A 25,360-nucleotide genomic window follows, 5' to 3' on the forward strand; every position below is an offset into this window, starting at 1 on the left:
ATTAAGCTTCCTTATCTCTGCTTCTCTTTCATATTAGGTTTTGTTGTTTTATTCATATGGAAAGGTGTCAATATTTGAGATGTTACAAAACAAATATTTTCTAACTGAAGCAACTTCTAGCCTAGCCGTTTTAGAAAAATCAGAAGAACTAATATGAGAAAACATTTTAGTATCCTGAACTGTGATCTTTTAACTTTTTTAAAAACAAATCCTTTATTCTGAGTGTAAAGGTTTACTATTCCAATTTAGCAGAATAAAAATATATTTAAGCCTCCTTAAGTAGGGCTTCTTGGCCTAATACAGTGCTTTTTTTCTGCTATAGATGGATACCATGAACAGTGTGTGTATAAAACATTGTTTAACAGTTGTATTTTTTTTGAATAAACATTTCATTTTTCAAAGAAGAATTTGATAAGAAGTTATTTATCTTTTTGATTTTGTGATCATTAAAATGTAGTAATTGGTCATTTCAAAAGTTTGTTTTCAGAAAGCTCTGAATAAAGCTTTTTTTCAAACTCTTAGGACCTCTTAGATACTGAACATAATGGAGAAGAAGTATTGGAACATTCCACAGAGCCATCTGACCTGACTACAGCAGATATTAATGACTCTGATACTGGTAAAATTAGGGTTCCAACCTTGAATGTGCTTTAACCTTAACACTAAACTTTGCATGAATCTTAAGAAAGCTTTTTTCCTGTTTCTCTAAAAGCAGAGCTTAAGAACAGAATATAGTTGAGATTAAGTAACTTAAAATTAAGAGATGTCTTCATCCTCAACAGATACCAGAAAAAGCAGACTATTCAAAAATACTCATTACACTGACTATTAATGAAATTAACCATAGGATTTTGGGATAACTTGAATTTGTATGTCATAGTATTGTCTCTGACTCTCCTCTGTCCAAAGGCAGTTGTTTTTAAGGAGGTTTTCAAAGTATAATGCTTTCTTGCACATCTTTTTATCTTCTTGGTGCAAAAGAGGCTTACTGCAGGTCTAGTCTGATCAAGAAGTTAGTGGAAACAAAATTATGTTGTATAGGATTCGAAAATTCTGTATAACATCTGAACATTGCAGCTACTTGATCTCAGTACTTCTGAAGAATTTATTTAAGAATCTTGGATTTCCTTGAGGTGATTTCCTTCTTGATACAAACAAATGCTTATTTTTCTCATACAATGGGATGAAAAGTACAGTGCTGTGCTTTAACAGGGAAAATACCAAGAATTCTAGTGCAGCTGTTTCATGAGAGATTTTTCTGTATGGTGGCAATGCACTTAGCTTTCGAAAGCCTCAATTAGTACAATGCTAATAATGAAAACTGAAATGCCCTACCATACATGAGACTTAGAACTTTTAGTTTATTTTTGTATGCAAAATAGAAATAGCTTCTCCAATCCGTTTTCTGTAAATGACAAACATTCTTGACTCTTAGTTGTATGAAAAYGTTATTAGCAATGTCAAATGTGAACTTTTCCAGCAATGCTGCTGCTCCAGCTCCTTTAGACTCAAAATGCTTGTTTTAAAAAGCCCTATTTGGAGAATTAAGTAAGGAAGCCTCTTCAGAATATTCTTACTGAAAAACAGTATTCCTCTTCTTTCTAAGACTACTCAAGCAGCCAATCAGCTAAGAAGGTCTTATCAGTAAATGAGGAACATGAACCCCAACACTTTTCAACTGGCTCTTCAGAAACACCATATGAGAATAACATCACTACTGAATTTTTGAACAGTGTAAGAAATATGAATGTTGAGGAAGTTACAGCTACTTTACACAAAATAGCAGCAGCAAATCCAGCTTTCAGAGGTAATCTCTTTCTGTATATAAAATATACGTAACAATTCTGTTAGCTCTGTGAAAAATTTATGATGGGACAGGACTATATGGGTGAAAGAATTTTGAGATACTAGAGTGGACTGGAGAGACTATTTTTTCCCCTTTAACTTCTCTAAGACCCTGATTAGGAATGGTAATTCAAAATGACTGCCTTCCTGTGACAGTGCTAATAATCACTGAATTTGTCTTTTTTTATTCCTTCCTTATTAGTGGATAGTAGCATCTACCTGGTGAAAGATAGTAAACTAAAATTAAGTGTAATATTATTAGGAAAAAAAGGAGAATCTAGTGTCTTTGTGATAACTGCCTACAACAGGAATGTTTTTACTTGCTCATTCCCGAAGAAACTATAGTTGCACAGAAACAACATGGAATCAGCAACCAACATTCTTTCTTCTGTCTGCAAGTTTCTGTTAAGTTTCAGCTACCAAACCTCCCCACCTCTGTCTCCAGTCAATTGCTTGTCTTTCTTAAGAAGCTTCCTGCATTTGCTTCTAAGCTTCTGAGAGTGTAGAACTAACTGATAATCAGGGTGAAAAAGGTAACATGGAAGACGACATTGTAGAGAAGCATAAGGTATTCTTTGCCTGGGTGCGCATTGTGCAAGGAACTAGAGAGATTCCAATGCTCCTCCTTTATTGGAGGGAGAAGGGGGGCACCAGAAGGAGGTACCAACTGCTCAGCAGACTGTGCCTGGAATGGAAGTCTAGTAGAACAGGAACAAACTGACAACACAAAACTATAAAATTATGAGACCTCTTCAGTGACTATCATCTGATCCTAAGAGAGCTCAAAGATGAAATAGTTAAATTACTGAAAACAGTGATTTCTTCCATAAAGCTTCCTTTGGAATCTGTAAATTGTGGATGGCAATTGTAGTTCTATTTTTTTTTTATGGGTTCCAAGTGATCTTTGAATCTACCAGCTTCTACTGGGCAGGTGAACAGATACTACTTAGAAAAACAAGGTGGGAGTTAATGGACACCTGGTAAATGTGATCTGCTTAGAGAGAGAAAATAAATACTGCTTCCATGAAGAGAAAGTCCTTCTTTAAAGCCTTTCTGGAGTTGTCAGACAGTTGTCTGTCTGACATCAGTAAATGTTTGGATAAAGGTGAACCAGTTCATAAAGTCTGTTTGGAATTCCAAAAAAGCTTTTGACAATTCCTCATCTTTTAGGATTCTTTTAAAGGCGTTTTTAGAGGCTTTTAGGAAAACTACATGGCTGTGTGAAAAGAGGAAAATCCTTGCATTGATAAATAATAAACAGAAAGAAATATAGGARATGGGCAATCAATTTTACAGTGAAGAGAGGTTACCAATAGATAACTGTGGGCCCATGCTTAAAACCTGTTCAGTTTAATATCTTCACAAAAGGCCTGGAAAAAGGGATGAGAAGTTAGATGACAAAATTTGTGATTTTACATTATTGAAGGCAGTTAAAGTGTCAGTTGACCAAACAATTTCAAAAGCTCCTCTTCTGATGAGTTACACGGTAATAAACTGACAGATGAAATCTGATGTGTTTTTCAATTCAAACATAATCTTGGTGTTACGATGGCTATTCTGATGAAAATGCCAACTCAGCACTCCATAGCGGTCAGAAGAATGAATTGAATGTAAGGAATTAAGAAAAGAACAGAAAGCAAGATGGAAGTCATCATTTTGCCTTTGCATAAATTCAAGCTTTGCCTATATCTTTAAATAGTGCATACATAAAGGACTTTATTAGACCTTCAAAAGGTTTAGAGAAGACAAGAAGATATGAGAATAGCTTCCAGATAAGAAGCAATAGAAATTTAGAGCTCTTTTTTGCTTCATTTAGAAATGAGATGACTGTGACGAGGTTAGAATAGAGATTTGTGAAGTCATGAGTGTGTGGAGAGGGCAGACAGAATTCTACTGTTCCAAAAAACTTGGGGAGTAATAAGGGGACCCAGCTTCAAGACAGTCAAGATGAAATAGTTCTTCATGCAGTAGGTAAATGATCTATGGAACTCTTTTCAAAAAGGATGCTGTGGATACAGAACTCTTGTATGGGTCTAAAAGTATTGACTGGTCCAGACTGGACAACTGTTTGGAAGACAGACTCACAGAGGGTTACTTAAAAGTTTGCCATACCAGACTTGGGATGTTTCCTGAGCTGAAAATGATCTGAGGTTAGTAGAACATGATCCTCTCATACTTCAGTAAGCATCATGTGTACCAGTGCTGTTCTTACTGTTTCCTTGACATTTGCTTATGGCTATTGAGTGGTTTTCTTTGTTACCACTTAATCTGCCCGTATGTGTGTCTTTTTAGATGGAATAGTCATCATTAATGAGCAACAACTTCATCAAAGCAACATTGCTTTTTTGCTTGTGCTCAGAAGAGAACACTTTGACTTCTTATTATAGTTATGAAATTAAGAACTTTTGATCATGCTTTCCTAATTACCATCTAGAGATCTCTGAAAATCAGAGACAGTACAGGGCTAGGTGGACCCTTCAGTTGAATGTGTACAGCTATGCATGGGAATATACAGTTCTAGTTTCCAGGCAACTAAGTAACATATTCTAATTGTTAACAGTTGTCCTTAGGCTCATGTCATCATCTGAATGCTTCAGTATAAATGTACATTTTAAAATGTATTTTATCATCAAACCAAATATTTTCTCTTTTTTTTCCTTTAACAAAGGAATTGATATTCCAAGTGTTTTAAGGATCCTGACTGAAAGTGGGACTCTGAGGAGACCAAGCAATGGCAGTACACAGTGATATGGTAGAGTCAGTAGAGTTAGTGTTATAATGTCTACTTTTTGTCAGCTTGAGATTGTTGTTTTACTTACTATAAACTCAGATACAGCTGATTTTGCTATGTCCAAATTTTGTACAGTATTGTTTTAATTAAAATATAAATTTGATTTTGAGATTCTTGTTATTTATTTCTCCATATAGCTGAAATTTCTGTGTGTGTTGAAAGGCTGTAAAGGTTTTGTTCCTTTCTTCTCTGTTAAAATGTTGTATCACTTTTAAAACAAATAACTTATTTTTCTAAATATCTTCAAATATCATATACCAGCAGTCTGATTTTTTTTCCTTATTGTTGGTTCTTTCACAAAGACTTAACAATAGAATGAACTACTGAAGTCAGCCATGTGATTTCATCCTACAGTAAATACTAGGAAACTATTGCCTGTGGCTGCTGGTCCTGATTCAAAGACCATTGGAATCAAACAAAAATCCCATATGTGGACTATGAATTTGTCTCCACATATATTTTGAAACAAAGATCAAAAAAAAAAAAATAAAAAGGAGAAGTTAGTACTGTCAGTCTAGTTCCAAGTTGAGAAGTGCCTGGATTATATGCAAATTAGGGAACTTAACTGGAAGCTTCCGCAGATTCAACAGAGGTTGACTGTGCTTTCAAATTCAGACATGTGTCCCAAGAGATCTAACCAGACTATGGTTGAGATCCACTGATGTGATAGCAAAGGAGTCTTTCTTTTTTCTTCCCTTATCCTATCACAATAAGGCTGAAATGAAAACTGGCTTATACTGTCCTTCATTTCAGATCCTTTAATGTGAACTTTTTTCCAACTCAAGTAGTAGTGTTTTTGATTTGAATATAAAGTTCTATATATTAACCACTATTAAAATGTTTTGGCTAGTTATAAATTAGAATCTGTTTGAAGGAAAAAATTCTAATTTTTTTTTTTTGTATTCTACTTTTGTAATTAAAATTTGGTTCCCATTTGCAATGTACATTCAGTGGTTATAATTAAAATTTTTCAGCTTTGCAGCTAGAAGCTGCCTATTATTACAGGAATGCTGGGACCAGATGATGAATGAAACTTTAAATGAGAACTTAAAATTTTTGGAGAACTGGATGGAATTGAGAATCCTCATCCTGATGGCTTTGAATCTTTGTATCATGGAATGCAAGATGCCATAATAATGATAAGGTAAAAAGAAAGCAGCAGAGAAATTTGTTCTGTGAATGGGTAATGAATAAAAAGAATTTGATGACAATTGGAGAAATTAAAACACAAAACATGTACTGGACTGCTTTAAATAAATTGTGAAGAGTTTCTAGAATATCTCTAAATATGTTCTTGTCAGAAGCAGAGTTGGAACCAGAGCTCTTACAGCTGATATTTACCCTAAATAGGGACAGTATTAATGCCTACTTAATGAAGATGTACTTGCTCAGTACAAAGTTCTTTTAGTAGGTATGCAAATCCAAATTCTGTTCCTCTAATACATAAAATAAAAACTTTATTAACATTTTTGTTTTTAAAGTGCAGAACATTCTATTAACTAACATAATAAAATTAGAATGTTCAGTGGTTGTAAATGGCCACCTTGCAACAGCCTCTTGTTTTTCTTCCTATGAAATCCTTCCTAGTGGAAATAAAGTGGAAAATTAAGTAGAAATTACTGAGACTTAAATATTTCTTCTGTGAGTGCAGTAGGAGCATGCTGAAAGCAGAAAGGGTTCTGAGCCTACTGCACACGAATATAAAATATTTTGAATGGTAAACTGCAGGAATGCTGATTACTTCTCAAAGATAGCTGAGAAAACTGAACTGCACAAAAATTGCAAAGTGTATGCTTCTGTATTTTTTAAGACCATGTGTCTAATATAGGCTATTCAAGCTAGTTTTTCCTTAGTGCTTTTTTTCTGGTGCAAATATAGGCTGCAGGTGTAATTCTTTTGTTTGTTCTTGTATCTGACTGTGTTTTGTGATGACTTGGTATTCGTAATCGAAAKCTGTATGTTTGTTCCAAACCAGTTTTTAAGGATAATGTTTTACTTGTGCCAGAATTACGAAGTAAGGAAAAACTGGGTTGCATCTTTACTAATGATATTTAAGGAATGCTACTGATTATATTTAATATTATATGTTACGATCTTACCTCACAATAACAGCAGACATCATGAGTAACTGGAGAATTTATAGAATTAAAACATTAGCAATAGCAAGAAAAATTAAATTAGAAGGGAATTAATTTTTCTTTTATCTTTACTTTAACTTGTTTAATACACATTTTACTTGGACCCCAGAAAGCTTCGGAGAAATTATCTTAAAAAAAAAAATCAAACTTCTGTTGGAAGGCAAAAAGTTGAGAGAGGAAGGATATTCACAGATGAACTGATAAGAAATGGAGTATTTTAAATGTGCAACAGAAAACATACTATCTAGTGTAAATTTGTGACCTTTGTTCTAGACAGTTTAGGGAAACATCCTGCTTTCATTTTGCTTCCTCTTTCTTCTAGGATTGTGACATGACTTTCTGGCTTAAGATTTCATTATCCTCTTTCCAAGCAGCAAGCCCTATCCTGTGAATTTGATCTAGTTATCAGTGAACCAAACATAATGTGCCTAATGCTTTGAAACTGTATGTGAAATCTAAAGTGCTAATGCTAACTCTCCATTAAAATCTTTCTTATATTTTCTAAACGTTTTCTCACTCTGTAAACGCAAATCTTGGGATTTGTTGTTATTAACTCATTCTTGTTGGAGGAAATGCTATTATGTAAGTTCATCATTGAAATACAATTAAAAATGTCCTCATGGTACTCCAATAGCATTCATCTATGTAATTGAAATTGTTCTTTTTAGTACTCTGTTAACATCTACCCTCTGTCACTGGAGATGGAGCAGACTCTAATTGATCAGTTTCAAATTACCTGCTGGATAGCCTAAAAATATTCAGTGTAAATTAACTGCAAAAACTAACAGATCCACTAGTAACCCAGTAGTTCTCCATTATTCAAAGAAGCCATTTTAGAGGAAGAAATTAGTAGAGAAGTTTGGAAGTCAGAGTATGAGGTATAAAAGAGCTAAAGTAGTTGGGCTCAAAGAAAGCATGAAAATAATCCCAATAGTAATTATGAATAAGAAGCGTGAGCCAAGGCATCTCCAATTCCAGTAATAAAAAATGTTATAATGCCTGATGTGATGGAATGCTGACATCTGGTGAATTCTGGTGAATTTTTAGCAGTCATCCATGTTAGTTCAAACCAAAATAGTTTAGTGTAATTACACCAGTGATCTGATTGAATTATCCTCAAAATTGATGTATTATGAAGGAGATCCTGATATTGGCCAGAGGGGAAGGTAGAGTGAGAAGGGCAGCATACTTTAATTATTTACAGAGTTAGTTCCTTGCAAAGCAGCTTCTTCTGTCTTGAAGTTTTACCAGGCTTCAGAGCAGAAAATGTATCTCTGGATGTGTGATGAAGCTGATAGTAGCCAAAAAACAAACCTATTGAGGTACTCCTGGAGAATGTGAGGAATCCTACAAAATATGTCTCATACTAAAAATATTAAATACTTCATCTTAGCAAGGATAACTGTCATGGCTCATCTGTTTGATAATAGAATACTTTATATATAGACACACACATTTTTAATATATATATATGTATGTATGTATATGTATATATAAAGGAATATAATTTGTGTTCATTTATTTGACAGATCACTACATTTGTAAATAATTTTTATCGTAGAAGAGTATGGATCTTAGGAGAGTGAGGAAAATAAATCAAAGGAGTCTTCACTAGTACAGTGAAGACACCTTACTGCAAAAAGGGGAGAAAAAGCCTATAAGCCACGACCAAACTAGCAATGAAGACTGCAATACTTCTGAAAAACATTCTTTTCCTTCACAATCTTCTACTGTAATTAACACTGATAATTGAGAGATCACCAACTTAACAACCCTGCACTAATTAAGCAATTTATAATCTCGACTGAAAGTGCAAAATGGAGCAGTACTATTTTCAGTCTACTCTTGTCAGGGAAAGTAGAATGGAGGAAATGCCTCAAAAGGAGATGTTCTGAAAAATAAAAATATATTTAAAAGAATAAAAGGAGTGATTTTTTTTCCCTTTTACTCGAATAAGTTACTAAAGACAAAAAGCAGTGCTCAGCCTAAAGGGTATTTAGTGTAGTCCTCCAGTACTCGTAAAAATGGCTTTCATGTGTTTTTTTGTGTTGGTTCCCCGGAACTGCAATTAGGCAGTTAGCAACACCTCTGAATTTTACAGGATTGAGCATTCTATACCTGTGCAAGTGAAACTAAAAGTGGAACTCTAATAAAGGTATATTTCTGGCTAAATGCTCAGCTGTTAAAAAATGTTAATAAAAGCTAAACTTTCACTAGTGCCCACCAGTTCAAAAAGGCAGAGTGAGAACGGCTGGCACTCTAATACTGTGACACCTCTTAACGTGAGTAAAACCTGTGCTTTTTTTGTCTCTTACTTTCAAATGTTGAGTCTAGAGTTGCAGTTTCTGTTGGAAATTAGGTTAACGTTTACGTTTGCGGTTTTTCCCCTTTTCACCGAGAGCTCCGCCCTAGGGATGAGGAGCCCCGCCACCTGCGGGTGCAGCCGCGCCACGGAAGGCGCCCAGCACAGCGGCGGCCGGCGGAAGCCGCCGCGCGGCGTGGCGGCATGGCGCGGCGCTCCACCCCGCTAGGTGGCGCCGGCGCTTCAGACAGAAAGGAGCGGGAAGAAGGGCGCTCTTCCCCATGGGCAGCGCTCGTTGGTGCAGGCCTGTCACGTGGGGCGACGTTTCCGGGCTCGTTCCCGGGGGCGGAAGGGGTATCGCCGCGTGGTTGGTGAGTGGCCGTGGTCGGCGCGCGCGGGGCTGCGGCGGCGTCCTTCCCGCCGCGGGAGGAGACGCCAGCGGCCCTGCCCCTTCCCGCCGAGGCGCGCGGCTGGAGGCTCCTGGTCTCGCCCTGTCCTTCGCCGGCGGCCGCCTTTTGTGTGACCCACCCCCTTCGTGCACGCTCCTGCGCAGGGTGGCGGGAAGCGCGAGCACAGCTGCGGGTGCACCCGCGGGTCTCAGGAGGGCAGCGGGCCTCGGCCCCTGGGCGCTGGCGTCGTCCGCCGCCCCCGCCCCGGGACGAGCTGCTGCTTTGCCTGGGCTGTTCCCGCTGTCCCCGGGTGCTGTGCTGCCGCGCGTCCCGTGGCATTCCCCCGCTGTTGCCACTGTCTCGCTTGCCGCTCGCGAAGAGCAAGCTCCTCGCCGGGCCCGAGAGCTCTGCCGTTTTGCGCAGCGGAGTTGCTGCCGCTCTTCTTTCGGGACCTCACGCACGGAAGCACCGCGGGCCGGGTCTGTCGGAGCAGAAATCCAGGCGTTTCCCTGAGGATCGTGAGCACCAGGCAGGCACTAACAAGCTTTATTTAAACGTTTTATAGAATAACTAAAATTGAGCAGAGGAAAGCCTGTGCCCCAAAGGCAAGCCAGAAGATGTCCTGAGATGCTAATGAAGATTACTTAGCTACCTAGATACACGGGAGTTGCTATCGGCTCGACTTTTAATAGAGTTTTGGCTTTGGGGTATGGTATTTGTTACATAATGCTTTGACTCGTGTAATTTTTGTTATTAGGCTTTATGATGAATCGGAATATGCTGTCCCCTGTCCATTGTGGGAGTCTGATAAAGTCATAAGTGAATGAGTTTTACTGGAAGAAAGTTTGCATATGAACAAATATTATCAGAGGAGAGGTCTTAGAGCTATTACATCTTCTTCTAATTTCTCAGGATTTTCGTGATAGATTGAGCTTGAAACTATACTGGCAGTATYCCTGAGGATACTGAGTCAAAAATGTAAGCAAGTGAATTACAGATGAAACAGTTGCTCCTTTGGGCTTTTTTTTTGTTCCTTAAGCCTGCTGCAAGGATGGTTGAATAGCACCTGAAACAGCTTCTGAAAAGTGCAGCGTACAGCTTTATGTATTAAGGAAACCATTACTAATTTGAGATTATTTTAATATTTTGGATTATAGTACATGTTAGTGTAGAAACTGTTAAGTGCACTTAGCTTGACTGTAGGAGCAGGACCATTTGAAAAGATGGTTAAAGTCAAGAGGCATTTGTTAGACAAACTGATTCAAAAAAAACTCCCTTTAATTTCATAAATCATATACAGCTTTGTTTACTGCTTTGATATGTAGACATGTTGGTGTTCTCATGGCTCTGGTTTTGTAACCATTTTTTTAACTCAGATTTGGCATGGTATTTGTGAAATGGAAATGGATGGGTTAACATTTTCAATAACTTCCAAAGTATGCAGTGCAAGGTAGACTGTGGTTCTTTGTCTTAATAGGAGAAGGTATATTTTATATGTATTTTTTAAAATGGCTTTCTTCAGATAAGTGTGTGCATATGTGTGTGTAAATTGTAATGAAGTTAATGCCAATTGGAGGCCAAACTCTTTATCTTGTAGCTGAGATATTTTTAAATATCTCTGTAAAAGCAAGCTTTGTAAATAGAAATAATGATAAAAGCTTAGCTGTTTCTGTATGTCTTGTAATCAAATGATGAAAATCTCATTACAGTTCTTTTAGAAAAGATGGATAAGGTAAAAATCAAAAGTTCATTAAAATGTAGTAGTTATATTTAGACATTAAAGGACCTTTTTATTTGGGAACCAAAGCCCAATAATTTTTAAAGCTTTTTCAGTAAATAGGTTATTTACTTAAAGTGATCTTAAATAGAGCTGTTTTGAGCAAGCATGTTTCAAGCAGAAATTAAGTTGTAGTCAAATGTCTGTCAAGTCAGTTTAATTTCAAATAATTCAAAGAATGGAAGCTGACAAGTTGGATTTAAAGCATTACTTGAGTGATTATCCTGATGATGTGTATATGAAATATTGTAATAGACCGCAATCTTAAACTTGAAGTCTATGGGGGAAATCAGTTGTAGACTTATCTTCTAAAGTGAGTGATGTCATTATCCACCATAAGCAGATTCAGTGTTTGCATATTTTATTTAGAAGTTTCTGGGTTTAGTCAGCTATGTTATTTCTTTTTTCTTAGTTTGCCTTTTAAATTTTGGACCTTGTGTTTCCAACATTTACACATAGTTCACATGTGTGAAATGAGTTAGCTGGAGAGTAGTTCAGAAGAGAGATGCCCTTTCAGTGAAAAAATGAAAGGCTTATGAACCTGACAGGGTAAACCTCTGAAGCTGACTATATATATACTGTGTACAAAGATACCTAGACGTATTCTGCTTTCCAGCTGTGTAAATTACCTTTTATTGTTGGAAAGTTGTGAGATGTTGAACCAGAATATCATGCTGACTTTGTGCTTGCATGTCCCCAACCCCATTCCACCCTGCTTTAAAATTCTACGTAGTTTCTGCTACCACTTACACCAGTCATCAGATTGTGGGTTCAACATTTTATTTAACAGAAATCTATGCACTATTTGTACATGGTATTGAGTATTGTGACATCAACTTCTAGAGTTTGTTATGATTGCGTTTAGAAGTATGAGGATTAGAGGGAAACAAGCTAAAATAAAGGAGCTTGTTTTCTATGATCTGGTAGAACTATGAGTACTTTTTCAGTACAGATACATTAAACCTAATAGATGGTTCAGAAATTGAGTTGTGGATTTTTATTTTGGTAATTTTATGTCTATTCTAGTATATCTGCATGGCTTCAGCTAAGTACAGGTATTTATGCTACCTTATTTCTTAGGTCTTACTAAATATGAGTTAGTTTTTCAGCCTTTTTTTCAGCTTTGTCTATTTTAACCTCTCTTTTTCCCTTCTTTCTAATTATTATTCTAAATGCAATCTGGACTTTGAGAATATAGTGCAGGGCTTTTTTCTGTTATTTTATTTTTTGAGTTTCTTATATATTGCTATTATCAGTGAAGGTCTGACTAGACCTATAATTTTACCTGTGCAGWCTGTGTGTTATTATTGGCTGAGCTGGTAAACAATGTACAAGTGGAACAAAACAGTTCACTGAGCTCATTTGGTGCAACAAGACTCAAGTATATAAAAAGCTGCTTGTAAGTATTGCCTTCAATTCTTCTCTCAGAATAAGTTTAAAAAAAATTCCTAAGAAGGTAAAGTTTTTTTATTTTTGTTYTTTTTTCAGTAAAGCAGTTTTCAAAGCAAAGGTGGACATAAAGGAACAGCAAAATGTTTTCTGGACACTAGAAGAGCAGCTATACTGGATTAAACTTTGTAGCCTAGCATCTTGTCTGAAAAATGGACAATAGTTTATGCACAGAAGAAAAGCATAAAAACAGTAGCCTGCAATAGAAGCATACTGCTCTTTGGTAGAGAAAGTATTGGTAGTGTATTTAATCTAATTAAGTTTCTGAATATCTTTTTGCAGAGAATCAGAATGACTAAAAAAAGGAAACACCAAGAAGACTTCCAGAAAGTGAAATTAAAAGTTGGGAAAAAGAAACCTAAACTAGAAAATGCAACTGATACCACTTTCAAGACCAAGGCCATACAAATTCCTGAACAACTCAAAGACGATGGAATATTTCCTACACAAAATAGAAAACTTAACATAAAGGTATACCTTGTCAGTATTTTTCTGAAATGACAGATAATGACATTTTATTTACCTAGGTTTATTATGTTATATTTTAGGGAAAAATGATTTAAAAAAATTGTAAAAAAACAATAGAGTATTTGAATACAGCCCTTCTGTCCTTGACAGTAAGCTGACCCATGGATTTAATTATTTAAATTTCTTGACCAACGTAGAACCTAAGGCAAGGGTTATCAGCACTGGAAAAACTGAAGTTACACATTGTAGCATATATTTTTAACATTCTATTTTATCATGGATCATAACTTGAGAACAGGGTTTTAAAAAAATAGGCCCCCTAAAATGATATGTTTTTCTAAGTTTTTACATGTAATTTACATGTAATTGCTGCTCTCCTCTCTTTACCTTTTCCCTCTTGCAACTCTCTGCTTAAGTTGGAGAGTTATTGAGACTGAGGTTTCATAGTTCTACTTCTGAAAAATGAGAGAGGACTTTTTCTCGTGCTTCTGTTAAGTTGGTAGGGTAGTATATACATTGAAGATTGAGGGGTTTCTGATTACCTGAAGGACAAGTCATGGTGTGTCACTGTTTCTATAACTTAATTTTGATGATTTGTTCATTATTATGCTTTGAATGAGTATTATATTTGTTCTGAACTTACTACACTGCTAAAGACCACACCATTAGACTGTATTTTTGCGCATCTGAGAAAGTGTGCTAGAAAATAGATGGAGCAGTTGGAACATTTAATGTAATAATGATATCAAATATATACATATGTTCCTTTTCTTATAGGATCTGCTGTCACAGATGCATCACTATAATGCTGGGGTTAAACAGAGTGCTCTTCTTGGGCTCAAAGATCTTCTATCTCAATATCCATTTGTAATTGATGCACACCTTTCAAGTATAATAAGTGAAGTGGCAGCTGTGTTTACAGACAAAGATTCTGGTGTTAGAAGAGCGGCTGTTTACCTGCTTCAATTCTTGGCTTCAAAAATAAGAGCTGAACAGATTACTCCATTTTTCCCTTTGGTAAGTGCCCACCTCTCCAGTGCCATGACTCATATCAGTGAGGGAATCCAGGAAGATTCATTGAAAGTCTTGGATGTTTTGTTGGAACAGTACCCAGCTCTTCTAACAGACCGCAGTAGTATGTTATTGAAGAATTTTGTAGAGCTTATTTCTCACCAGCAACTGTCAAAAAGAATGAAGAGCAGGGAGAAACTCTCCTGGATGCTGTCTGTTAACCCAAATCGCAGAGTAACTTCTCAGCAGTGGAGGCTGGCTGTACTTACCAGGCTCAAGAAGTTCCTCCAGGCAGTAGTAGATGGATCTAGTGAATTAGAAGATGAAGGGCTTCAAGAACAAAAGGATAGCCCTCATTTTGTGAGGAACCCAGTATGTGTCAGCTGGAAGGTCCATGCAAATAGTCAGCAGCACATACAGCTGTATGAAAATGGTGGCTTACGACCAAAGATCAACTCATCATTTAGACTGAGGTGAGAAAGATTTATAGTGTCAACTGTATATTTATGATTAATATTAAACTGTGGTTTGCTATTGAAGACAGGTATTTCATTTTTGTCCTGGGAGTCTTTGTTAGCTGTATTATAGAACATTTAGTGTAATGAGCTATTTTACAGCAATGGCTTGAAGATACAGAAATACTAAGCAGATAACTGCGCTATCTCATTATTAAGTAAAAGCTATATTTATGCAATTTGTAATAACTTTTTGGAAGGATAAATTTTTAGTAGTATTTGTATTTCAAATTAAATACTACAGATTATTACAGCGTATCAAATACACATAGGGAGCAAGAAGGCAAATTTCCCTATGCTAAAAGGAAATGTGTTTTTAACACTGTGTTTACAGTTGGATGCAACATTGAAACATCAGTTGACTGAGATTGTTGTGGCTGGTTTTTTTTGATGCCCAAATAATGAACTTGCCTGAAGCTTTGTGCTTTTACCTTCAGAATCAATTGTAATTTTAGAAACAATTGAATTGTTTCAGTCTGACTATAGCTTGTTTGTAAAAAGGACAGTATGATGAGAGGCATCATACTGGATTGGAATTCTGCTGAATTTCCAATTCTAGATATTTTTAATCAGCTCACAAATTTTTACCTTCACTATGGATAAAAGATCTCTTTTGAGAAATGTTGATGAATATGGAAAAAAAGCATTGTTACAAAAACTGTGGAATAAGCTTGTGTGCTTAATCTTTTATTTTTTTTTTTAAGTAATTAGATAGATCTGAGTTGAACTTTTAAGGGAAATAACTAACCATCTTTGTTTCTCTTTCTCTCTTGATTCACTCATCCTTCAGACTGGAGGGTGGAGGGGAAACACTTCCTTGTTATAACACCCTTTGAACGTTGGCATCCCCATACATATGCATTACCACAGATATCACCCATGTAGTAATAGTAGAAGTGAACTACTTGAAAAGCAAAAATGCTCTTTAGCCTTTCACAGGGCTTTTAATCCAAGGATTTCAATTAGTTTGAGAGAGACCACAGTGTTTGTTTTATTGCTGGAGGAGACTGAATAACGGATATAAAGCAGTTTTACCAAATTCAACTAACAGACAATTAGGGACCACTGTGTATGAGAGGACTTTAGTATTGTGCGTTGAATGATAAACAGTGTGTGATATGCCATTCCCTGTTGGAGATGAAGATGCCTTCTATCAGAGGTCTGGGAAAGATTGAAGTTTTCATCTGGTGTTACCTGAATGGTAACACCTTTTTCTGAGGAGCAGTAGATTTCAGTGAAATAGCCAGTGATTTGCCTGTGGTTATAAAAAGGCTTTTGCAAGCATGAGGAGGAGCCGGAAGAGTAGAAGGAAACATTGCGAGAATCCAAGGCAAGATTCACAAAGAAAACTGATGGCAGCAGAAGAGAAGAATGGAAAGAGAAGGGACATTCATGCAAGGTACTAGAATGTTCTCATTTTATTTGTTTATTGTTTGATTATATTCATTTTGTACAAGGAGGCAGTACAGCTTGTTTTACTGGATATTTACTGCATTTTAAGAGCGGAAGTTAGTGTGGTGGCTTCTGTATCTACACAAACAATAAGGAAAAGATATCTACAGCATGAAGCCCTTCACTCTGAAATCCTGTCTAGTAAGCTAAAGATGTTTAATTCTTTCTATTCCAATCCCAGCTCTGGCCTTTATAGTTGTTCCTGGGCCTCTGCTGTGGCTGTTGCTTCAAGGACAAAAATGTCTTCTAATGAGAGGTGCAGAAAATCTGTAATATTCTTTGGAGGTCTTCTAAGAGCATCACAGACTTCTTGGAGATCCTCAAAATCTCAACTCTGTGTGTGTGTGTGTGTGTGTGTATGCATGCTTAAAAAAGTTAACATACAGTTAGGACTTGACTAATTGTAGGTAATGTGAGTGGACCAAAATGTAAGTGAATAATTTCAGTGTGTATGTATTGATAGTAAAAGGGCTCATTGCTAATACTGCAAGTAAGTTTCAACTTTGTCTTTTAAAAAATAGGATTGCAAACAGATACACTTACACTATTTTTAATCTTGCAAGTTCTTCAGGTAAGGGTTGCACCTTGTATGTAACTTCAGTGATTACAGAAAGGGATTTTCAGAATCCATGCAGTTTTGTTCTGAGCTTAGAACAGTGGTTGGGTCAAAGATACAAATTTTAAGGCTTTTTTTTCTTCTAATGTGTGCTAGGTCTTTCTACTGCATGTCAGTTAAAGATTACAGTGAATTAGGAAATTACTGGAATATTCCTGCTGCCTTATGTGCTGACATCTGACATGCTGCTTTTTGCATCAAATTTTCTTCAGATGTGGAAAAAGGAAAGCCTTCACAACTCGAATACCGTGATACTGAGGTGTGTGATCTTYTCTGAACTGGGAGTGGAGCTGAAGAGAAATATTACAGCATCCATTGCTGCCAAGAAAAGAACAAAATGAACCTGCAGAGAAGACTGGAGAAGAGTGAGAGAAGTGGAAGACAAAGCATAATGATATATGTAGTTTGACCTGTGCCTTGGATAGAAATGGAAAGTTCAGTTCATGTTGGATACTGAGTGTTTTTCTGCTGCAAGTGATGATATTCACAAAAAGAAGAGGAGGACAGTATCCTGATTTAGGCTCCAAAAGCCATAAGCACTTCCTAAATTCAAATGACTTCTATTTTAAGCAGTAGACAGCTGTTTCCTTATATTCTGTTTCTTCTACACTTCCTTGACTTTCCTGTGCTGAACTTCTGTTGTCTTCTTGCTTGTCGAGTTGCCTATATATGTTACACAAGGGTTTTTTTTTTGTTTGCTCCCATTTTATGAGACTATCAGCACTTCAAGAAAAATGTCAGCTTAAGGGGCTATGTACACAGTTAAATGGAGCTCTTACAGCTCCCATCAATACCGCATCCCAATGTGAAGATAATATGCCTTGTTGTGTTTCAGGGCATTCATTATAATTTTGTAGGAATTTTCAGGTGTTTGCCAACTTCTCAAGTTTTGTCTACCATTCACTGTTTAATGGGGTGGTTTTTTCATACTCCAGAAGTAGGTTGCTCTAATTCCAGAGCATTGCTATAATGTTAGGTGGTATTTTCAGATAAATGATTTTAAAAAATACTACTTCAGAACTGTTTTAGGTAATACTGACATTTCAGAATCTCAGCTTAGTGTGTAATCTTGTCATGGTGTTTACATCTACAGGACAGTAACTTCTTCAGTGAAATTCTTGGTCTTGGTATCAATTTGCTTGTCCTGTGGCTTGTTAGGATTCAGTATGATTTTAACTGAAAGATGTGTCTGTCTACCTTGTCAGTAGATCACAGAGTTAAATGTCTAATTTAGAGTTGTGTATCCTAAAGTCTCTTTATAATCTTTGAAAGAAAGTGGTATCTTCAGTGGATAGTTCATCTGAAGTCTTAGGCTGTGATCGGTTGTCCCTTGGAGTGCCTGTTCATCTGTAGTGTATATAAAAGGGACATAAAGCAATCATGTCAGCTGTTTGATTGATATCCACAGACAGCAGATGAGTCCATTCTTAAACGTCTCAATATTATGAGTTCATTGTCATTAGTCAAGATGATCACTTAAGATACATAAAAGTATCTTAAAATAAGCCAAATAAACTTAATTTCATACATCCTTTGCGGCTGTTAATCAGTGCTGAATTTTAAAAAATTAAGATGTCTAYGGGGTGGCCTGATGTGACTGTACTGTTTCTGCTTGTCCTTTTTGTTCTGTGCTGGAGATCTAAAATTCTCTTTCAAATCTTGCCTTTGTTGCCAACTTTTTTTTTGTACATATCCTTTGCCTGCTTCTTTTAAGGTCTGTGTTTATTAAAATTTGGGTTTTATTTTGAATAAGTATTTTTTTATAAGGTATCAGTTTCAACTAGATATAAAATTTTATTCTGATACAGGTAAATTGCAGCAACAAGGGAAATGTAGCTTTATAGAATAGTATAACTAATGGGATAATTTGTGGCATGACAGGATGATCAAGAAAAACTGCTTGACCTCTTTAATCCAGTATGAAATAATTTTTGTAAACAACTTTTCTACATGTATAAAGAAAACAAACTGTTTTTTGGAACTCATGTTTGGTGTATATGTAAGGAGAAACCACTTTCTAGAGATCATCACTGGAACAGGAATGAGTTTTACAGGAGATCTGACATAATTAATTTTTTTTGTGTATCCTAGGAATTTAGTTTTATAATGATAATTCTTTACTGTGAGTTAGGAAAAAAACATGAAACAATGTCTGAAATCATAAGTTGAAGTTATTGTTTATTTTAGGCCAATATTTCTCTCAAAAACTGAACATACTTGGAAATTGCTATTTTGTTGTCTGGGAGCCCTTTTGAAACCTTATTTTACTTTTAAAATAGCAGGAGTTCTTCAGGAATTACTTTCTTTACGGCAGCATCTTTAAACATACATGTGAAATCTGGGGTTTGCTGTGAGTTTATGCATGTGCTGTTACTGAATTTCTCAACAATTGCTTGAATTTATCCAGGGGCAGACTTTTTTTCATTTGTCTGCTTTTGGGACAGAAGTGAAAAGAATTCTGAGGAAAAAAGATCTTGGATATTCGTGTTTTCTGGAAGATACATATTCTTTTAACTTAGTTTTAGGTACAACTTAATTTTTTGATAATTTTAAACTTTACAATCAGACCATTTAAATGGTTTTCTAACAGTTTCCTCTCAAGAGTATTCAAATTAACCATCAAAATAAGAACTGAAGTTACATTTTTGCAGAATGTTTTTTGTATTATATTTATAGCTGGAGATCGTTATTGACCATCTCTAATAAACCGCATATGTTTGACAGTACTTTGTAGTTATTTTCATTATTTTTCTTTTCTTCATGGAACTTGAATCTTACGTAAACTACTTCATAGTGTTGTGCTGAGCACAGTGAAGTCTTGCCTGTTGCTTAAGGGCAATATGATAATGCAGATTTCTCCATTTGTATAGACTTTACATTTAACAATGGGGAGAGAAGTACTGAAATCTGTTAATAAGTTATAGAAGCACACAAACTTGCAGGGAGACTTGGGAGCAGGTTTATTAAAGTTCTTAACTCCTGTTTTTCCTTATTAACATATACATATTAAAATACAAATTTTAATGTATTTAAAAAGGTGGTACTTTATTATTATTATCTGTTTTTAATGGTATACCCTTTTTCTTCCCTTTTTTTTTTTTTCTGTTTTTCTTCTCCCTGCTTTTATCATTTAGGTCTCTGGCAGGTGTAATGGACAGTGCAGAAAAAGGCCTGTCCTCTGCTGAAAATTTAAAAAGTTTTATTGAGATGATAATTCCATTACTGATTGAGTGCTGGATTGAAGCATCTCCTGCACAATCAGCTCCCATCCTTGGAAATCTTTTGGAATCAGAATCTCAGCAGCTTATGCAGCAAGTGCTTAGTATAATACATTTGTTATGGAAGCTCACAAAGCGACATGATGAAACATACAAAATGGTAAGGGAGAAGTGATCTTTGGCATAATTGTTGGAGTTCGTTTTTGTTTTGATCAGAAATTAGTGATTTGTTGACGGATGTGATGGAAACTTTGGAAGTATTTTAATAGGAAAAACAGAGGAAAAAGCCTAGGCTTTGAGTAAAATACAAGTTCACCAGTAGCCTCAAGGCATCCTTGGCATACTGCAACATGAAAGCTTTTGAGACTGAAAGAGATTTTGGAGAAGAGGAGCGTTCTGTGAGAATGTCTGTCTCTTAAATACTCTATAGAATATAAATTTTGAGAAAGTGTGGTATGGAGGTGTTTCTTCCTTGTTTCTATAAGTTGAAAAGTTTTACAGGTGAGGGAAAAAAAAAAAGAAAAACCCAAACACTAGAACCAAGATCTTGAAAAGGTAAGCAACAAATGTAGTATGAGATCCTGTAACTGCTTTGTTGAATCTGCATTGTTATGTTGTGGTTAGTATTTGAAGCCATAGAATTAAAGCCTCAATAAGAATTTTGAAAAGTATTCTTGAAATTTCTTGACAAATTACTTCCTTCATTCTTTTTGGCAACTCTTCCTGGTCTTCCAAAGGTTTGCAAATTGGCAAGAGTATTGTCATCTTTGCAGTTTGAGTGTTGATGGTAGTTGGAAAAATATCTTGACAGCTTTTCTTTCCTATCTGTGTATAGGACTATAGATTTCTTTGCTGAAATTCCCTTTTGCTTGAATCATGAACAGAGGAATGCATCTAAGTTGGATTTGTGTAAATAAAAGCTTTCACAAGATCTACGTGTAGAATAATAATACCTGAAAAATGTTTGTATAATCAGTATGTTATACGAGAGTTACGGAGCACGTACGATCTAAGGGGTGGATTTGGCATCTCTGAACAAAACACTTAAACTGTATTCATTTTCCTACTCACTATTTCTTCAAACCTTCTTGGAAGCAAGGAGAAAGCAGGCTGTTAGCCTTGTAGACAGCCTGGGGCAGACTGCTGTCTGCTGGCCTTTCTGGGTTTCTGCAGGGTTGTTGCCCTTAGCCATAAGGTATCTGAAAGGAGCGCTTCTGAGTCAAGATGTGATCTTTTGTGACAGGGCTTGACTACATTTTTATTGTGTGGTGAACAGGATTCATGGTATATGGCCCTTGAGTACCTCTGTAAGAGATGTTGTGGCCTTTGTTGGTTGAAAAATTGGACACTCTGTGTGTATACATATATGTGTATATATACACACATTTATAACACTCTGTACTATGTTCATATAAAATTTTTTGCCATACTGAGGGCTTGAAAATCAAAATTATTTTGAACCAGAGTAACATTATTATACATCCTGTTACTGTGAGCATTTTTTTGGCAAAGGACATGATAAAGTCATCTATAATAACTTGAAAACCCATTTCAAGTGTACCTATGACTGAAAATAACTTTAAAAACTGTTAATCTAAGTTAGTTTTAATCTAATATTGTAATAAAGATACTGACTTTGAAAAAATCAGGCGAACTTTGCAGAAATGGTCATTATGTTAAGTATACTAATTTTTATAATACTATATGCTACTTTTTAGTACTATATGCTACTTAGAGAATCTGATATCAAATCAAAATGTTAAGCTGCTTTTTATTTTCTGGCAATCAATCTATTACTACTTTCCTTTGCAATGATGATCTTACAGTAGGTATGGGGATATCATGGTGATTGGTCATCATTAAAAAGCCATTTTGGTCTAGACTTAAAATTTTGACCTTTTTGTCATGAGATTTTTCCATGTGACCTTAAACCATTTTTTTTGTTTTTGATGAGGTCACATTTCATAATTTCATCTTGTCTGTTCCTTAGTTGTCTTTATAGATTACATGCATTCAAATGAGTCATTTTGGAAGTAGAAGCATTATTTTGGAAGTGGAAGCATTACTTAGCACTTGCCTAGTATGGGAATTTGAGAAAGAATTTCTTAAGATCAAAGAGGTTAATAGAGACACTTTGGAAAATGACTTTGAATATCTTTAGTGGGCACATAATATTTTAAATAGTTTAATGCCTTTTTTTTAATGTATGAGAATATCAAAAAAAGTTCTTCATGATCAACTTGATGATAACACGGGCTTTTTTTTTTTTTTTATGGACAGCTTGCTAAAGAGTGCCTAGGAGTGTAAAAATCGGAATTAAAAAAAAAAAGGCAAAAGAAGCCAAGAGAACCTGTTATTCTGTAAGGATGGCTTTGCTACTGGAAAATATTTTGTCAGTGGGCTTTGAGCTATAAGGATGTAAATGGTGGTAAAGGTGAAGGTGGTGTCAGGTTACAAGTTTATGTACTCTGATAAATTAATGTAAAAGCACTTTCAGTTCACATCTGTAATTCATTTGCCTTAATACGTATATCCATGTTAATATGTGCTGGTCCTGGATTAAATGTTCAGTCCTGATTTACATTGTAATTGTACTTCATTGTCTTATGGATCCTTCAGTTTGTGTATAAGACAACACCATTGCATCTGAAAAGAAATACATACAGAAGCTTGCAAACAGAAGCCAAAATTTCTGTTGTCCATTAATTTTAGTAATGGACTTTGGAAGATGATTACATTGATGTATTTTATTTAATTTACTACCGTGTTTTCTGTGTATCACATGCTTTTCTTAATAGGAACTATGGCTTCGAATGAATTACCTTGTTGATTTCAAGCACCACTTCATGCGTCATTTTCCTTATTCTTTACAAGAAACAGTCAAGCACAAAAAGAAAGATTCATGCAAAGGGTAAGAATAAAAACAATGTCATGTTACAGCTTTTGATTTCACAAAATAAGTGAGATAGTATGTATGAGTCAGATGCCTTATCCAGTATCAGGCCTTTAATGTTAAAGAGAACTTTTTTTAATTGTATATTTAAAAGTCTGTGGAGAAGTTTTTATGTGATGGCAGTGTTACTGAATTAAGGAGTTTCAATTCTACTTTTAAAAACATTGTATGAGAAGACCTCTGAATATCCTCCAGGAGAAATCAAAACACTCTCCGAGAAAAATGAAAATATTTTATTGAACACTTGATCTGGAATACTGTTTTTAAACTTATGTTTTGCCTGTTGCTTATGGGTGATTTGTGGTAGTCTGACTGTTCTCATGTTTCTGGATGCTTTCTTTAGCTTACTGCTAAATTACATCAAAACATAATTAAAGCCTGTTTCTTCACCTTCATCTGCTCTTTTATAGTTGTATTAGAGGACTGGATGAATACAGCTAGGAGGGGAGAGGAGTCATGTTCATGGCCAGTACTGGGAAAGGAGAAGCCAAACTCTTGCATTCTTCTTCACTATTGAACTCCTTGGCAGGGTGGGAGCAAGAATTTTGTTCTGATACAGGCTGGTAGCACATTGTCTCCTCTCAGCTCCCAGGCGGGCGCTGGTTTAGAATTTCCAGGTATGAGACAGTATTCACAAAAGGTCTCTTCTGGAGTCCTTGTCTAGCACTGCAGTTCATGTAAAACACTAGCATATATACAGTATGAATCAATGAGTGTCTACTTTGGTTTCAAATACCTGCTACCTGAATCATTGCAAATTGAGCTTATAATAGTGGAAGCTCTTTCTTCACTAAGGGGCCTCAGTGGTGCACATATATTTGTGGTTGAAATCCTGTTTGATAATTCAAGTTGCATTTTTCCCTCCTGGAAGGGCACATAGGTTAGAGGTAAAGCGTAGTTCTTAGCTGAAATGAAAGCACTTAACTAAGTCATATCCATTAAGTTCCTAAAATAAAAAATGTCCTGCTCTTTCAGGTTTTTACCTGAGCTCCTTTCCTTGAAGCTGAAAATCTCAGAATTAATAGTTAGGCAATTCAACCATCTTTCTTGTCTTTATAGATACCACCCTGACTATATTGTATTAATCCTTCTCCACTCTGCTCCTGTATACTGCCACTCTTGTATTTTAAAATCAATATATTGTTAGACGCTGAAGAAATAATGTTTGAGATTATTTTTTATTTTGAATATTACTTCTGGACTTCTGAAAACTTAGCTTGATGCTATGAATATAAGAACTACTGGAGAGGGTCCAGCATAGGGCTACAAAGATGATCAGAGAACTGGAACATCTTTCTTATGAGGAAAGGCTGCGAGAGCTGAGCCTATTTAGGCTGGGGAGGGGAAGGGAAGACTGAGAGGGGATCTTATAAATGTGTACAAGTACCTGAAGGGAGGGTGCCAAGGGGATGGGGCTGGACTCCTTTCGGTTTTGCAGGTGACAGGACAAGAGGCAATGGACACAAAGTGAAACACCGGAAGTTTCACTTGAATTTAAGGGAAGACTTCTTTACTGTGAGAGTGACAGAGCACTGGACCAGGTTGCCCAGAAAGGTTGTGGAGTCTCCTTCTCTGGAGATRCTCAAAACCCACCTGGATGCTATCCTGTCTAACGTGCTGTAGATGACTCTGCTTGAGCAGGCAGGTTGGACTAGATGATCTCCAGAGGTCCCTTCCAACCTCAACCATTCTGTAAATAGTTGCTTTTTCTCCCCCACCCCCTTTTTTTCCCCCCTTCTTACCAATACATAATTTCATACATAAATGGATTTCTTCGTTCATGGTGCTTCCTGTTGTCATGTGACAGTATTCTTCATGGAAGAACAGATGAAGGAGAGACTGAAACGAAGCAGTCATTTCAGTAGAGTATGTAGTTGAAGCCATTTCCTGGAGTTCCTTTTCCTGGTTCAGTCACCTAGAAGTGCTGCTAGGCCAGTGTAGAAATTTCAAATATGAGTAAGCAGCCAGAGAGATGCAATTTAGAACTTCTGTTGTTGCTCCCACTCTAAACAAGAGAACTTTCCACATCTTGAGAAATAACCTGGAAGCTTGCCATAGTCAAAGATTCTTAGATGGTAACTAAACATTTTTTTTGATAGAATGAGAAATTGTCATGGTGGTTTATGAAGAATAGTCTGCTACTATTGTAAATAGTTTGGTTAAAAATGTAAATTGAGTAGCAAAAGTATTGTCACAAATATGAGTACCAGTGCTGGAAATCTGTCACCAGATTAGACATCATTAAATAATTTTGACCAAAGAAAGAGGGGAAATAGAGGTTCAGAATATTGAATCAGTTTTAGAATGCAATGCTTTGTTTTGGAAACTGCAAAAAATACTCTGTTTACTGAATGAAATTCTAATTTCTTAATTTGAAATGATACATATAACTTTAAAAATTGTTTTAATAGCTAAATGGCCTAAAAGCAAACCAAA

The 25,360-nt window shown here is 36.0% G+C and overlaps 1 protein-coding gene across 4 annotated transcripts in view; it reads left to right on the forward strand.

The window, feature by feature from the left end:
- Positions 1–3,180: 3,180 nt before the first annotated feature.
- The window catches only part of TEX10 (testis expressed 10), a 65,199-nt gene continuing 43,019 nt past the window's right edge, over positions 3,181–25,360 (forward strand). The window contains exons 1-7 of one of the 4 annotated variants that reach the window (XM_085306795.1): positions 3,181–3,995; positions 4,514–4,597; positions 5,611–5,780; positions 12,974–13,162; positions 13,937–14,643; positions 19,888–20,131; positions 22,770–22,882. In XM_085306795.1, the coding sequence (XP_085162921.1) occupies positions 12,983–13,162; positions 13,937–14,643; positions 19,888–20,131; positions 22,770–22,882 (1,244 nt within the window). In that variant the 5' untranslated portion in view covers positions 3,181–3,995; positions 4,514–4,597; positions 5,611–5,780; positions 12,974–12,982. The other 3 variants (XM_085306794.1, XM_085306797.1, XM_085306796.1) reach the window with 3 other exon arrangements.

The sequence above is a fragment of the Rhea americana genome, unplaced genomic scaffold, assembly GCF_003343005.1.
Source record: "Rhea americana isolate MKP2758 unplaced genomic scaffold, rheAme1 scaffold_248, whole genome shotgun sequence".
NCBI classification, from domain to species: Eukaryota; Metazoa; Chordata; class Aves; order Rheiformes; family Rheidae; genus Rhea; species Rhea americana.